Source organism: Temnothorax curvispinosus, unplaced genomic scaffold (genome assembly GCF_003070985.1).
Source record: "Temnothorax curvispinosus isolate PA1 unplaced genomic scaffold, ASM307098v1 QBEX01004246.1, whole genome shotgun sequence".
Taxonomy (NCBI): domain Eukaryota; kingdom Metazoa; phylum Arthropoda; class Insecta; order Hymenoptera; family Formicidae; genus Temnothorax; species Temnothorax curvispinosus.
In genome coordinates this window covers 459,766-475,311 of record NW_020214026.1, presented here as the reverse complement: position 1 = coordinate 475,311, position 15,546 = coordinate 459,766, and the positions used below count along the sequence as shown (strand labels likewise).

The 15,546-nt window shown below is 42.2% G+C and overlaps 4 protein-coding genes across 8 annotated transcripts; 2 read left to right on the top strand and 2 right to left on the bottom strand.

Annotated features, from left to right (window-relative positions):
* Positions 1 to 15: 15 nt before the first annotated feature.
* Positions 16 to 2,727, bottom strand: LOC112453334. The gene has a single exon (XM_025014043.1). It carries the CDS (start codon positions 2,725 to 2,727, stop codon positions 592 to 594), a length of 2,136 nt encoding a protein of 711 aa, XP_024869811.1. The 3' UTR covers positions 16 to 591.
* LOC112453325 lies at positions 624 to 7,381 on the top strand. 5 transcript variants are annotated; one of them, XM_025014028.1, is made up of 7 exons: positions 624 to 712; positions 4,522 to 4,609; positions 4,679 to 5,435; positions 5,698 to 6,018; positions 6,093 to 6,354; positions 6,449 to 6,927; positions 7,012 to 7,381. In XM_025014028.1, the coding sequence occupies exons 2-7, from the start codon at positions 4,607 to 4,609 to the stop codon at positions 7,353 to 7,355; spliced, it is 2,166 nt and encodes a 721-aa protein (XP_024869796.1). In that variant the 5' UTR covers positions 624 to 712; positions 4,522 to 4,606; the 3' UTR covers positions 7,356 to 7,381. The 5 variants fall into 5 exon arrangements, with proteins under 5 accessions (XP_024869796.1, XP_024869797.1, XP_024869795.1 ...); XM_025014029.1 differs by lacking the exon at positions 624 to 712 and adding an exon at positions 1,292 to 1,371; XM_025014027.1 differs by lacking the exon at positions 624 to 712 and adding an exon at positions 2,136 to 2,223.
* A 1,476-nt stretch (positions 7,382 to 8,857) lies between these two features.
* On the top strand, positions 8,858 to 10,554 carry LOC112453327 (sex peptide receptor-like). Its single transcript, XM_025014033.1, has 4 exons — positions 8,858 to 9,450; positions 9,537 to 9,648; positions 9,739 to 9,923; positions 10,059 to 10,554. The coding sequence occupies exons 1-4, from the start codon at positions 8,876 to 8,878 to the stop codon at positions 10,531 to 10,533; spliced, it is 1,347 nt and encodes a 448-aa protein (XP_024869801.1). The 5' UTR covers positions 8,858 to 8,875; the 3' UTR covers positions 10,534 to 10,554.
* A 9-nt stretch (positions 10,555 to 10,563) lies between these two features.
* On the bottom strand, positions 10,564 to 15,473 carry LOC112453326 (Bardet-Biedl syndrome 4 protein). Its single transcript, XM_025014032.1, has 10 exons — positions 15,113 to 15,473; positions 14,765 to 14,904; positions 14,329 to 14,441; positions 14,150 to 14,244; positions 13,703 to 13,865; positions 13,390 to 13,543; positions 12,992 to 13,114; positions 11,866 to 12,037; positions 11,415 to 11,608; positions 10,564 to 11,313 (listed from the first exon to the last, which is right to left on the bottom strand). The coding sequence occupies exons 1-10, from the start codon at positions 15,192 to 15,194 to the stop codon at positions 11,191 to 11,193; spliced, it is 1,359 nt and encodes a 452-aa protein (XP_024869800.1). The 5' UTR covers positions 15,195 to 15,473; the 3' UTR covers positions 10,564 to 11,190.
* Positions 15,474 to 15,546: the final 73 nt, after the last annotated feature.

Genomic DNA, 15,546 nt, shown 5'->3' with positions numbered 1-15,546 from the left:
GAGAGAGAGAGAGAGAGAGGGAGGGAGAGAGAAGGACATGCAGGCGCGTATGTGCGTATTTTCGTAGATTCTTAAAATAAACTCCGTTTCTCTCTAGAATATTGCTTTAGCGTCAACTCGTTAGCGCCGTTAGACGTCGTTGTCTCAAATAATTACACCGCGAATAAAGAACTTTTTTTTCGCGATCGATAGTGAGGGAGACAAAAAGCCCGTATTCCGTATTACGCTCCCGATTAATCAAACTCGAGAACGCTGCGAATGAAACAGGTGCTGATCGAATCATCGCGGCCAAGTCTGCGGAGTCGTTCTTGTCACGCAAGAAAGAGAACGTGTGCGTGCGTGTGTGTGTATACACACACAGATACGTAGTATGTACATGTCGAGACAATCATACAAAATATAAATTCTCTAATTAAGATGAGAATTAAATATCAAATTGTACTTGAATAAATTTAAATAATCACTGACATATAAGTTTATATATTGTAGTAGGTATATCTTGGTGCACCAGTAATAGCAGGATGAGGAAACGCGAGGAATGGCGTTGGCGAGGATAATTTATTAGGAGGAAGAAAGACAGCGCGCGACTATCTACGGCGACTGATGAGGCGAGTGACTGATCTTGGCGAAATAAAGTTCCGCGAGAAACACGACTGTGCAAGAGAGTAAACCGACGACAAGCCCGATGAAAGTGAGAGAGTAGTGCTCAATGGTGAGTTTAATCTTCCTCTCGCTCTTGTCCACCCTTCTTCTCTGCTCGGCTACATAGGACGGATAAGCCATGCGCTCGTACCACAAATGAACTAGACCCGCCTGCTGCATCCGTAACAGTAATCCGTTGATTCTCTCCCGATATGGCGAGTGGAGCCTCATTACGTAGGCCAACAAGTAAGTGGTCGGGTATTCCTCGATTATGTGCAGCAGCTCGTTGCCGTCCACATCGTAGTACCTGGACATGTCGTTCAGCTTGATCGACGCGTAACGACTGATGGCGATCGTCCTCCTACCAAAGGCCACGACGTCGTAGGTACGCTCTTTCGAGACAAACACCTTGGTCTTACTCCGCAACTTGTTATCCAGAGTGGTATTCCCCGCGAACGTGTTCTCCTTCATGTTGTAGTACTTAGTGATGATGGTGAGATTCGTGGAAGCGACATCCTCCAAAGTATTTAGTTCGGGATAATGAAAGGGATCGCTCAAGCTGGACATGAGGCAACTTTGATAGAGGCCGGTGATGATGAGCCCGAAGAAAAGCGTGCCGATCAAGAAGGCTCTCTGAGCGGTCGTCGTGCCACCGCCGGCGCTCCCACCGCTCTCATTCTCCTTCAACGGGTAACATGAAGTTTCGACGAGATCGAAGCACGACGAAACGTAAGGCGGTATTCTCGGCGGCGGCGGCGGCGGCGGCTGCGGCGGCGCTAAACTCGAGTTTGATCGCGTGAAAGAATGACCGCGTGAAAAAATGACCGCGAAAGAGGGTGTCTTTGGTGTCGTCCTTCGCGCTAGGGGAAGGAGAACGGCCTCTCGTCGACGAAACGACACGCTGTAGTATTTGACGAGGTACCACAGGACGGAGACGAGAAGGTTGTATATCGCGAGAGCCACCCAAAGATCAGGCGCGAACGACATTATTGGCATGTGCGATTTCGGCACGAAACCGGCCGTCGGCGCGATCAGGCACAGCTTGTCCTCGTAAATGCTAGCTGTAAACTCGTACCTTCGATACTCGTACTTGTCTCCTCGATACTGCTGAACGAAGAAACTGGTGATGATTATCTCCGACTCACCAGTCTCGATGTATTGAAGAGTACGATGAAACGGATCCGCGTAATCCTCCCCGTTAGTGGAAGTGGAAGTGGAGTTGACTTTGATGCGAAAGACGTTGACGCGAAACCGAGCTCCCATCGCTCGCTCCAGCAGCAGCATCGCCTTCGCGTCCAGTCCGCTCAACTTGGGACTCGTCGTCGTCGTCGTCGTCGTCGTCGTCGCATCTTGGTCGAACGCAACTTCCATCATCAGAGACGGGAACACGACCACGCGTATAGGATATCCATTCAAGTTTTCAAAGTTGGCGTACAGCTCGACGTTATCTTCCCGGTCCGTCAAACAGACCTTACGTACGACGCCGTATTCGCCGTTTCGCCGATTCTTCTCGAACGGCAGATACCTGCTCAGACATCGAAAGTCATCTTCTATCGAAATAACGACGATCCTATAGACGCCGTAAGTCTTCCAAACTGCCTGAAAAATCTCCCCCGGCAAAATCGTGCTCGTCGGAGTGGTGACGATTATTAGGTATTGATTGGTAGCCGTCCAGATATGCCCTTGCTCGTGCACCAAAGAATTGAAAATATTCATCCCATCGTCGACGATCAAGATCCATGTAAGATCAATGCGACTCTGCCACGTATACTTCCGTGAGAAGTCGTTTGTCGTGATTTTGTAGCTAACGATAGACTCGCTCGCCACGTATCTCGATAAAAGATCTACGAAGCCGGATCGGCCGTCGGAAGAAACGAGAGAAAATGTCGATGGATAGAATTTTTGCATGCCTCGAACGTAATTCAAAATCATTTTCAAATTTTCACTTTCCGCCGATCTCGGTATATAGTTTTTTACGATCATCTTGTACGCTTTGTCTACTGTAGTCCTCGCTGTTAACGTTGACAACGACAACGTTGACAACGACATCAATAAATAAAACGATATACGTGTCATCGGTGACATTGTGGCTGGTGAAAGCTCAAAGCTCAAAGGTCTTTCAAAGGTCTCGAACTGTATCGACGCGGTTCTGGCAGGATCCGCGATCCGCGCTTCACCAACAGTGACAAACGTCAGAAAGTAAGTTAAGGCGTGAGTTTTATACAGATAGGTACAGCAGGTCAGCGCGTCGCGTGCTACAGTAGATAGAAATCATGGACGTGATGCCTAGATAAAAAACACCGAGAATAAATCGCGACACAAGAGCGTCCTTAGCGTCGTCAGCGTCGTTAGTATTCGCTCCAAGTAGTATTTTATTAGCTTTTTGACGATTTTATACGTACGTACGTAGTAAGTGCCACGCACATCTATCAATTATGTCACGATTAGTATACGATGTTTCGCGATGGTCGCGCGAACGTGAGGGAGGAGCCTCAAATCGTAAATTGTTCGCTGCGTTAAAGTCAAATTTATCATCGTCGCGAAATGATGATCGATCAATGGTCGACGATTCCTTCCAGGAAACTCGTAATTTATCTACGTACGTCTCCGTTCTTCTTCCTGCTCTCTCGCACATTAGAAAGCACATCCCCATCCAAGTAGATATCTTTTGCGCGAAACTAGCGAGAGTTTCATTACTGAAATCGACAGCGAATGTATATTTGCTCTTCCTTGGCAAAATATTTTTACCATTATTATAATTACCATTATTATTTTGCCATTGCAGCACGGTTCGGAAGTGAGTTTATTTTAGATAGAATAGACGGTGTGCCAATGGAACAATTTAAAACGAGAGAAATGTAGGTAGGTAGGTATATGTATAACGCTGATGAAAGTATGGAGCGATGAGACGAAGAATAAGCGCGACCGAGGACGAGCGCAACTATACTATGTTACACTTGCGCAACCCGCTTAGCATTTATCCTCTACTAAAAACGTCATCGTTACCGTCTCATTCCTTTTCTCAATTCCCAATGTTTACCTGTCGGGTAAATGGAACAAACGTCTTTACTTCCCTTCGCAAACGTCAAGTTCCCGACGTGTCATTAAGTTAAAAGCTTAGTTATACGACGCAATGATTCTCCATGCGTGCAAATACCACGTTCCGTTGCGAACGAAAGCATTCATCTATTTCCTCGAATCTCTTCTATTTTTCTATAATTCCTATTGACCTATTGCTATCTCAAGAGAATAGAACCGACTGAAAATGAAAAGAAATGAGGAGAATTAGGGCAACAACGATCGCGAATACGCCTTGCAATAAGGACAAAGTGTTGAATTGCTTACAACTTAATATCGTTATCAGGGGCTTGTCATATCGGGCGAAACATGTGTATCTTTTCATTTTTATATTATGTATATGACATTCATCACTTTAACTCGGCAGCGCTAATTTCTGCAGAATTCTGCCAATTCTGTTGGAATATATAAGTTTGCAGAAAAAGAAAAAAAAGTGTGATTAAGAGTCTATTACGATGAGTCTCTTGAAACGTTGTACAAATCGGAGAAATAACAAGTACTTAAGCGGAGAAATAATAGGTGGTAGGCTTTATTATTACTTTTTTTACATTGATTACGAGCCTTATCCTGACGAGCCTATCTGAAGAGAGCGCAATGTATTCGTGCTACTCTTGTAAGCTTACAATTACAAGTTAAACCCTCGAACGAACACGATCGAAGATAGACGTGTCCAAAGTGATGTGACACGAGATAGTCGGGGGAGAAATGGGGGAAAAAGAGTCGATAAGAGTGAAGAGGGTAACGATAAGGGTGAGTAATGTACGATTTTACTGTATATAACGCATATGGAAATATTTGTAGGAGGAAAAACTTGAAGCGAGATCCAGCGTCAGTGTTAAATCGCGCATAAATAAGGAAGCACTCGTGTCCCTTGAGATTCGCAAACATGGTACGTTGAACATGACATATCTCTCTCTCCCGTCACGCATCAAATTCACAATCGACTCTTCATCCACAGACGATTCATCACGTTGCTCTCGTGGCATTATTTGCTCTTCTGCGTACACGTACAGTATCGACCAGCGATTGCCAATGGCATAACGCTATAGAATTTTGGAGCAACGTCGTTTGCTCCATGGAAGATATTAAAACCGTGAATTTTCACGATGTGCTCGAGAGTGGTAGGAGCTCTATCGTTCTCGAGCGATGTTTCCAGGCTTTCGTGTACGATATCGCGCGCAAGTGCGAGACAACGATCGTATCAAGGATTCATGCACTTGACGACGCGGAAAATCTTGCATCTTTCGTGAGTAACAACGACATAGCTCACATAGCTCACAGGTTCGCAAAACGGGCATCGTCGGCATCGATCTGGCAGGTTACATCCAACGACGCGCTTCCTTCTCGAGTACGTCCGTCGGCAGCTGCAGGAAAGATTCGGATACGAAGCGATAAAACCTTTGATGGAAACACATGGAACGTGCACGTAATTCTCGCGAAAGACATACATTCCTTCGATCAGATTGCGAGAGGTGATACGACATTCGAATGGAATTCACATGATCGATTTATCGTGCTGATCACACGTTTCCCAGAGGAACAGGGACCGTCGTCGAACGAGTCGAACTCGAGAATCGGTAATATCTTGAAGACGTTGTGGTCCAAACGTAAGGTGCAAAAGATTTTTGTCTCCGAGGCGACCCTCGTAAATGATACCGTTCGAATTAATCGAATTGTTCGCACTTACAATCCGTTCGTCAAAGTCAACGATTCTGGTTCGTAGATTTTATCATCTAGTAAAACCAGTAAAACCAAAGATTATCGATAACGAATTGTTGAATGAAATTGTTCGATGCAAAATTATATATTATTTGACATTATATTCCCTATCTGTATTTTCTGCGTGTGTGTGTGTGTGTGTGTGTGTGTGTGTGTGTGTGTGTGTGTGTGTGTGTGTGTGTGTGTGTGTGTGTGGTGTGTGTGTGTGTGTGTAAAGAGGTAAAAAGACAAATACTTGGCGAATCTGCTTGATTTCAGTATGGGGCAAGGTCGAACGTACAAGTGTAAAAACGGCGGAAGAAGCATCAAGCGTACTGTCGCACTTGATATATCGCCGCACGAAAAATATGAATGGATACGAATTAAAAGTGGGTTACTTCAAGCAAGGTCATACACTGGCAGAACCGACAAAAGTTCAGTCGAATACACATTATGCCGATTATGTCTTTAAGGGATTTGACGAGATAGTGCTAAATACGATAGCTCGAGACATGAATTTTAAAGTGGAACACATACACCCGACGGATAATAAATCATACGGTTATCAATTGCCCAATGGGACATACGTCGGTGCTATAGGTACTTACGTAACACGACATTTGGAAATTCCGTCCTTTTTTCAATATCCGATAATATACAGCCAGCTTACACAGGCGACGTAGTGCACGGTAGAACGGACGTCTGCTTCGCGTCTTTCTTCGTAAAGAAATACAGCACAAATCCCAAGGAAGACGTAGACTTTACCGCGTGCGTGGACTTTGACGGATTATGCGTGGTGGTTCCTAAAGCAACCAAGATACCCAAAGGGATCCGAATATATCACTTCTTTCCGCTCTCGGTTTGGATCTGCTCGATGCTGGCGCACGTTTTCACCTATCTAATATGGTACTTTTTGCAAGTATTTACTCCAGGAAGGTACAGTACTCATCTCTGTGCGTTATTAGTTATATTTGCGTGTGAGCCTGTGTGAACAATGAAAAAAGATACATTTTAGTATTTACACTTTCAGGACAGGAAAGAAAAGTTTCCGCGCAACGATCTATCGATCGTTTCTACTGACTGCTGGTTGCCCTCAGAAATTGCCAAACACAAACGCGGAAAGGATATTACTGTCGGGCATTCTCCTCGCTAACGTCACTTTAGTTGGCATCTTCAGCGGTATTTTGTACAATAGTTTCGCGCACGACATGTATTACCCAGACATCGATAATCTGCACGATCTCGACGCTTCGGGATTGCCGATATCCTTGACTTCCGCCAGCCTGGCCGATCTCTTCGATGATGATGATGATGATGATGATGTCGATTCGACGTCACTCATGCAAAGCTTGCGAAAGAAGATGCAATTCGGTACAAACTCCATAAGCAACGCGGCTCATTATCGTAACGTTTCGGCGTTCGCTAGGAAAAGTTATTTTCCCATTATCACTGAGGAATTGATTGATACGGACGGTGGGCCGTTGCTTCATCTTGTTGAGGAATGTCCAGGTATGAAGAATTTAACGAATACCCATTACATAGGCATAGATGTGCACATAGTCAATATTACATGTATATGTATATATACCTTAGGTAAATTCTACTTGTCGTATTTGCTGCCCAAGAATTCGATTTTAAACGAGAAGATAAACGCATTGATCAGTCAATTGAATCAGGCCGGTTTACCATCGTTATGGAGCCAACACATCGTTCACACCTTCATTGTTCAAAAGTGGTCACTGGCTAAAGAAAAATTAACTCGAAATGGAAATGGAATGGACGGCTTCGTGCCGTTCAATCTGTCTGACGTGCAATCGTCCTTTTATATGCTACTGATAGGATTATCAATATCTACGATAGTATTTCTTTGCGAGAAGGGTTGGCTGAAAGTACCATTGTTGCATACTAAAAAACCAAACGACAAATGTACGCGTTAGTCGTCGAATAGTCGAGTCGCGTTCTATTTTCAACTTTCGTTTCTTTCTCACGATTTTTCCAGGGATCAAAGTTACACATTCGTATAAGCAAACTCAAGTGATATATTATATATGTCTCCACACCAAACGCAGAATTACAAATGGAGATGAAAGATACTCTCCTCACCTTTTTTTCGCGATCATTTCCAACGTTTCAATTCCTTTGATTTTTTTTTTATGCCAATCAAGCACGATTTATTATAGCAAACAATTAGCAATAAACTTAGAAGCAATCTTATTTAAACACGGTGTCGTCTTTCTGTCCCGAAGGAAAGAAGAAATAATGCGAGATTGATAGGTTGCCACCAATATTTTTTATACTTGTAGCATTATTGAGAAGAGATAAATATACATATAAATCAAATACGATCTACAATCGACAATAATTGCATGGAAAATCATCAAAGCACTGAAAGAAAAGAAAAAATTACATATCACATTCTACCTCTACATTATAATTATTCCTTAATCCATTAGCACTTAATAACGAGATTAACAAACGCGACTCGAAGCGAGCACACTTGTTTCGCACGTCGCATACACACGCAAGTGCTCACGCACACAACATTACATAGATATAGACATTATAGACCATCGCTATCGTCCTGCGCGCAGACTCTTTTAGAAGAGGAAAACGTCGAGAGGGAGTAAAGGATGTTCGCGAATTTTCGCCAGTAGCACGACTATCCAGCTGAGTCTACTCGTGGTAGTGCGTTCTGTGTGCGGTAACCTGTTGCCAAGGTAAATCATGGATGGGCAGATGCCACAGTGCCGCGATACAAATTATTCGATTAACGCCACGTGTGTAAATGTGCGCGTGTGTGCGTAGGACAATCTGAGTAGTTGGCGTCCTACGAATTAATTTACAAAATACACACATTTCTCGAGACACATCGTGATGATATCGTTTTTCCCATATTTCGCACATTTCCTCCTCGTCAATAAGCGAGAAAAAAAAACAGGATACTTCCCTTAGGCAATCCAGCAGGAAGCTCCGTTGAAAACGAGACTGATAACGTGCTTGTCTTAATTAAATTCAATTCAATTCAATTAAAATTCCGAACCAACGGAATAATGCTGTATAAACGTGCAATCAATCTTAAGTAGACGGCACATTTTCCTTTTTGTGGACTTGATATAATAATCCCGATGAGTGAATATAAAAAGTTGATAGATGCAAATCGCACGTCGCGTTAGTTTCGATCATAAGACACAATTAAACGGAGAATTATAGAGAGACGCACGTGTCTCTAATTACTTGTCGTGAAATAAAATGATAACGTTCCTGAATAACGGCGATAACATTGGTGCAACAGCTACATTTCGAAGATAAATGCGAGTGCGCTTTTGCTGCGAAGTGAAAGAAACGGAATGTCACGACGCATCGTTGTGCCTATGGACGAGGGCACTTACAATCGGTACCGAATTGCAATATACCGGAAAACATCCCCGTTGTACCGCTGATACCGCTGGAAAATAAGATGTCAATGATTATGCATCACTTGCAGAATTACACGGACATTTTCCGTCGGCTGAATATAACCGACGAGGATATCGATTACGTTAACAGTCTCGACATCGACAGTCTAACCGGCCGTAACGAAGACAGATTTGGGAGCCGTGACAGGGACCAAGTCTCCATCAGGGATGGAAGCGACCGTAATGAAACGATACAGCTGACATCCTCTTGTTACTGCGACGGGGTGATTCGCGATCTGGCGACGCAATACAAAACTTACCACGGTTACGCTTCTCTTATCGTATGCTCTTTCGGCACGTTCACCAATATGCTAAACATCATCGTACTCACGAGGCAAGATATGAAGACTGTGCCCATTAATCGAATTCTGACGGGGTTGGCTACGGCTGATGTGTTGGTGATGTTGGAGTACATCCCTTTTGCAATTTACAAGTATCTCGTGCTACCAGAAAGCAGGATATTCCCGTACGGATGGGCCGTATTCGTCCTGTTCCATATGCATTTCACCCAGCTTTTTCACACAATCAGTATCGCCCTCACGCTCACTTTAGCTGTATGGAGGTACATCGCTATCAGGTGAGCTTTTAATACTATAGCTGTTTGAAAAGATGCAAAGAGATTAGAAAATTTAGATTATTAGATTATTTCCCAATGTGTGTTAGATTTCCGCGGTATAACCGTACCTGGTGTACTGGGAGACGTTGCACGATCGCTCTTTCCTGTAGTTTTCTCGCTCCGTTTCTCACTTGCGCTCCAAGCTATCTTGTATTCGGAGTAAGTAGGTGTCATTCGATTCGCAGTAATATATCTTGTCCAAAAGGCTACTGCTGCGTTTATGATAAAAATTAAATTTTATTGCGTCAGATAAAAGCGCAAACTATTCACGAGAACGGTACCACGGAAGTATTGTATCACGTAGACACCAATTATTCCACCGATAAAGGCTTCCTATATCAATTAAATTTTTGGATACTCGGCGTAGTCGTTAAGCTTCTGCCATGCATACTTCTCACCGTCATCATCTGCTGGCTAATAAAAGTCCTTTACAGGTAAAGTGAAATGATGGAAAAATTGAAAATGACTTACTTTTACTTGTGTCTGTTTACGTTGCATTCGCACTCATGTCTATAGTCTATAGTCTATATCTACTATTACGATACTCGCCAATTTCACTCTTCATTTAGGACGAAAGGTAGGAAACGGACTTTAAAGAGCTACAGTTATTGCGCTGCAAAGGTCACCACCAAACCAACCTCATCGTCGTCAGGAATCTCGGATCTCGAGAATTGCAACGGGCCGTTTGATAATAAAAAGGACGGATATCAGCGGAGGCCAAGTAAATTTGACAAGCAAACAGACAGAACGACGAGAATGCTTGTGGTGGTACTGTTGCTGTTCCTCATGACGGAGATTCCACAAGGCATCCTGGGCTTGCTTTCCGCGGCTCTGGGCACGTGCTTCTTTCGCAATTGTTACGACAAATTCGGAGAGTTGATGGATATTTTAGCGTTATTAAATGGCAGCATAAACTTTATCTTGTATTGCTCTATGTCGCGGCAATTTCGTATGATTTTTGGGCAATTGTTCAAACCCAGAATTATGAACAACTGGCCAGTGACGAACCAGCATCAAACCGATGTACAAAGCACATATGTTTAAGTTACGGCAGTTTGTTTAACAAAAGTAATTTTATGAAATATTCTCGAAATTGTTCTAAAATGTTGTTTAAAACGTAAGATATTCACAAGTATATATTACACATTATAAACAAAATGGTATTGAAAATGGCTCGTAAAAGATGTTAAAATCACCTTGTACCTGTCCTATTTGCCTATTTGGATTTAAACAAGACTGTAAACAAAAGTCAAGATATGCCGTTTACTTTTTAATATTATGGATATTCTTGGCTATTATTGCTAATAACGTTGTTAATGGAATTAAATATATACGTATATCACGTACATGCACGTATTACATAGTATGCAAATTCTTTTATTTCAATAAACTTCGTAAATAATCTCAATACACGTGTCTCCCTTCGCCCGCGCACACAGTCAACCTCTTCATATCGAATTTTGTAACTTTATCCTGTTAGATTCTATATATAGATATATGTATTTATATAATATATATCTTTTTTTTTTTTAAGATGAATAAATGCAGTATGTGTTATTAATTTATCAAATATGTGTAAAATGCACTCTCTAATAGAAATGTACAATACTTTCACAGATTATTTCTTTTTGGTTCTTTTTCCTAAAATCTCTGCGGGTAAGACCAATCGGCACTCTCGCATGACGAATGACTTTGAAACTTTTAAACTTCGTCAGCGCTCAATTGCCGTTTTTCATATTCCTCCGTTAGCATTTCCTGACCGGTGTTCGATTCTGTTTTCTCACGTTGTAATCTCTTCGATAGCTTCTTTGCCATTTGCGATATCTATATATATACATATATATATATATATGTCGTAATATCAGTATATCAATGTATAATTAATACACGCTACACCGAGACGTAATGCGTGATTTTTAAATTACCTGCGCATCAACCTCAACGACAGCCATAATATCGTTGAGTGCTGTTAAAATTTCAGTGGCATTAGCTTGTTTGCCGCGAGCATCGAGTATCACAGCATAATTAATTAATATTAATGGATCCTGAGGAGCTAATGCGTGTGCTTTCGTCAATGATCTTTCGGCACCTTCCAGATCATCCAAACGTTTTAAAGCCACTGAAATAAAAATACAGATTTTTACTATAATAAACACGTACACCTACGTAAAAGAAATGTCACGTTTTCAAGCGAAAATGTATTATGTTGATAATAAAACTCCCATGTTTTATTTAAAACTTTTTTGGATGCCCTCTTCTTGTTTCGCTAATCGCTACATGCAAGGCTAAAATATGAGCTTCTGGTATGGTGAGGCATGGCCCTTTATAATATAAAGTTATAAACTCGCTAAAGACTTAAATTTATTTTCTACTTACAGCCTAATAACATATACGGCATAGGATTCTTTGGCTCAGCGCTGACTGCAGCGCATAGGTAAATCGCGGCCGATGCAGGCTGCCCAGTGGTGAGAAAAACGATTCCTAGGTTGCACGACGGGACGCAAGACATGGGACTCAAATAATGTGCTCGCTTCAACGAACTAATAGCCTGAAAAATATAGTAAAAGAATATTTTGGTTTTGCATCTCCTCGGTAATAATTCAAATTCTTTATGCTTATTATGCTTGCATCGCTTCCAGACGTAGAGATACCTATTCACGCAACAACGCGGATTTAATTCAAAGATAAAAATCATCGTATTGTTGTATTATATTGATAAATGTCTAAATGGTCTAAATGTACGGAAGTACAGAATGCTGCTTTCGATCTCTGCAGTATTAATAATAAAAAACTCGTTTTTGTGAATCTACAAGCGGAATTATTCCTCTGTTATTACCCGCGGTACACACCATTGCTTTCGACATACTCTCTCGACGCTATCTAAACCACTTTCGCGATGCAATACTGCTGCATCTCATTTCCCGGTATATTCACAAGGGATTCCTCTTCGTGTTTCAGAATCTCTACGAGGCAAACGCATCGAGCGGCAACTATATTGTTTTATAAATAAATTACAAATCCCGTTTCTCCCCGAACGTGCCGCATTCGATAAATCGTATTACGCGAAGCGCAGTACAAAACGATGCGGTAGCGGATACTCGATATCAAAGCGCCGCGCCGATATATGCCTGCTGATCAAGTGCGAACACTGAACTACGAGCTCTTTAGTAAGAGCCAGATCAAATAGAACATTATCGCCGTACACGCCGTTTATTTGAATAACTAAATAGCTCGCTAGTAAAAAATAATAATATACGAATACAAGTTCTCCTCCCTCCCCCCTTTCTTTTCTTTATTTCTAAAGAAAATTTCTCGTTTCTTTACGCACATATTAATATTATACGTATAATGTATAATACGGTGCATGCGGTACATCCTATCCAAACAACATTGTAAAAGCTTTGTCTTTTCCCTTAATGGGAATATTGTTATAAACTGAGTTATATCGTGCTTCTCAAGTAGGGGGAAAAAGCGATAAAGATATAGAAAGAAATAAGCTCACCGCAACATATTTTTGTTTTGCATAAAGACACATTCCGATGTTATTCCAAAGGATCGAAGACTCTGGAATAGCTTGTGCCGCAACTTTATATTTCGATAAGGCCACATCGTACTCTCGATGATTCTGAAAAATATGACGTACGCTGTCAGTACAACGAATACGAAGCAACGAAACAAAAATTCCACGAAAGGTAAGGTCCAAAGTAAGAATACGTAAATCTCAATCTGATGCTTAACGATATATTCGTAAAGCCGATCGTGCTTTATGAATCGAAACAACTACGTCGAGCGATTAAAAATAAATTCACAAAATACGTGGAAATAATATAAATTGGAGCGGATATGACGAGCTGCAAAAATTGGAAATTATCGAGATGTCATTTTTATAAATTTACACACTTGCATTACGTAAGCCATAGGTAAAATTGCCTTGACGCACGTAGGCGAATGAGCTAAAGCCGCTCCAAATTGCTGAAATGCCCGTTGCATATCTCCGATTCTAAGATACAAAAGACCCAGTTCTGTCGCTGCATCGATGCTCTGAGGATTCCCGCTAATGCGTAAAAAGAGCGGCCAAAATTAATTATCGTGTTATCGACTATAGTAATAAATGTGATATTTTTGATACGTTCGCTCGCATTCCATAATGGTGTCGAAATAAAAAGGATATTTCCATATAATCGCGCGATTCGTGGCTGATGACGTTACTTACTTCAAAGCTGCCGTGTAAGCGTTTCTAGCCTCTGGAATCATATCGTCTAAGAGATAGAGTCTCGCGAGATCAATATTGGGCACGTCACTTTTGGTTAATTCCGTTGATCTTTTGAAATGTTTCTTGCCCTCTTGTAATTGATTCACGTTCACGTAAGCCTCGCCTGAACGAGATACAAAATAGACACGTCCTATCCGTTTAATTGGACGGATAGGGAGCATAGGGGGGATCTCTCATCTCATTTTACTTAACAGTTTACCCTATCCTAGTAATGCTATAACAGCTGTATGCTGTATCCAAGGACGTGATCAAAGTATCGAAAATACACAGTTACTCATTTATATGCGAAACATCGAAACGCTAAGGTGCATCTTTCTCGACAACAAACTAACACACTCTCTGTTACGTGCATCTGCAAGTTTATAAAACTTTGCTAATGTAACTTGCCAAGGCCATGATATATTTCCCAGTCTGGCAAAGAGGATATCTTCTCAGCTTCCGTAAATGCGTCTATCGCACGTTTGTGACTTCCCATTATTAATCTAAAAATTGTCACGTTAATATGATCGCGGTCGTCGCATATTTATCTTTACGAACAATGTTCTTTTCGTCGACATTATACTTACAGCGATTTCGCTATCTGTTTAACATTATCAACGTTTGTCGAATTCACATTGTACGCGGTCTGAAAGCAATCGAGGGAATCTTGAATCTTGCCCTCCTTTCTGAGAATCAAGCCCTACGAGGATAAAACAGCCGTATTACGTACTAGGTAACTATAGGTATTACATCTGATAGAACTGCGGCGCGGCGACGCGACCCGACGCGACCCGACGCGACCCGACGCAACGAAGGGAATTTTTATATTTATTTGTGCGGTTGTTTGTTGTTATCCGTTTGCGCAAAGTTGAGAAGGAAACGCGGTATTCTCAAGAGCTGAACGGAGCTGAATAAGTTATCCAGCAGACGATTGTTGGTGCTACGTTTCACTTTTCGCGTGCGCGTGCATCAAGCTGCATGTCAAAGGAGACTTAGGAGACTGACCCGAGTCTCACCTCTCACCTTCAAATAATTGGCGTATTCGTGACCGTTCGATTTCGTCAATTCCTGCTCAATGAGTAGCTTGCAAGCACTGTACTCGTGTCTCGTGTAATGTCGATGCAACAACCACGTGCGACTCTCTATAGCTGGTATATCTGGTGCTACGGCCAACAAAATCAACGGTAAGAAATGACAGAAAAAGGATGGTCCGCTTGATAAAGGGCCTAAGGGCCGCGCGGTTTCTGATAAAGAGGTCTGATGCGCGCGCGCGCGCGCGCGCGCGGCGTGAAGAGATGAAAAATCAATCGATTAAGCGATGATTACACATTTGCTTGACACACATTTATAATTATACACGATACACGATACCTCGTTTGCTTCTGTCGTTTCTCGTTCGTTGTACAACCGTATTTTCCTGCAAACGGCCGTTGCTGACAATGTCATTTGCCATTTTATCGTTGCGGAACTTGACACTTGACCAACGATCGGCGATCGCAAAACAATAACGATTTTTCGGCTTTTCTAGTTTTCGTTTTTTTTTTTCTCCAACCTGTCTTGTCCCGTGCCCCGACCCCCGTGCCCACTGCCCACTGCTGCCCACTGCCCTATGAATTGCAATGAACCGTTTCGATGCGATTGATGCGAATATTGTGAATTCGATTGCTATGGCAACCGAATTGTAAATTGTGTAAGCTCACTTCGCGTTCGCGCGCGCACTGTCTACAAGCTACATGGCATGGCTACATCGACTACAGGACTCGAGATTCGAGCGCGGACTGCGGAGCGACTCGACTCGACTGTCG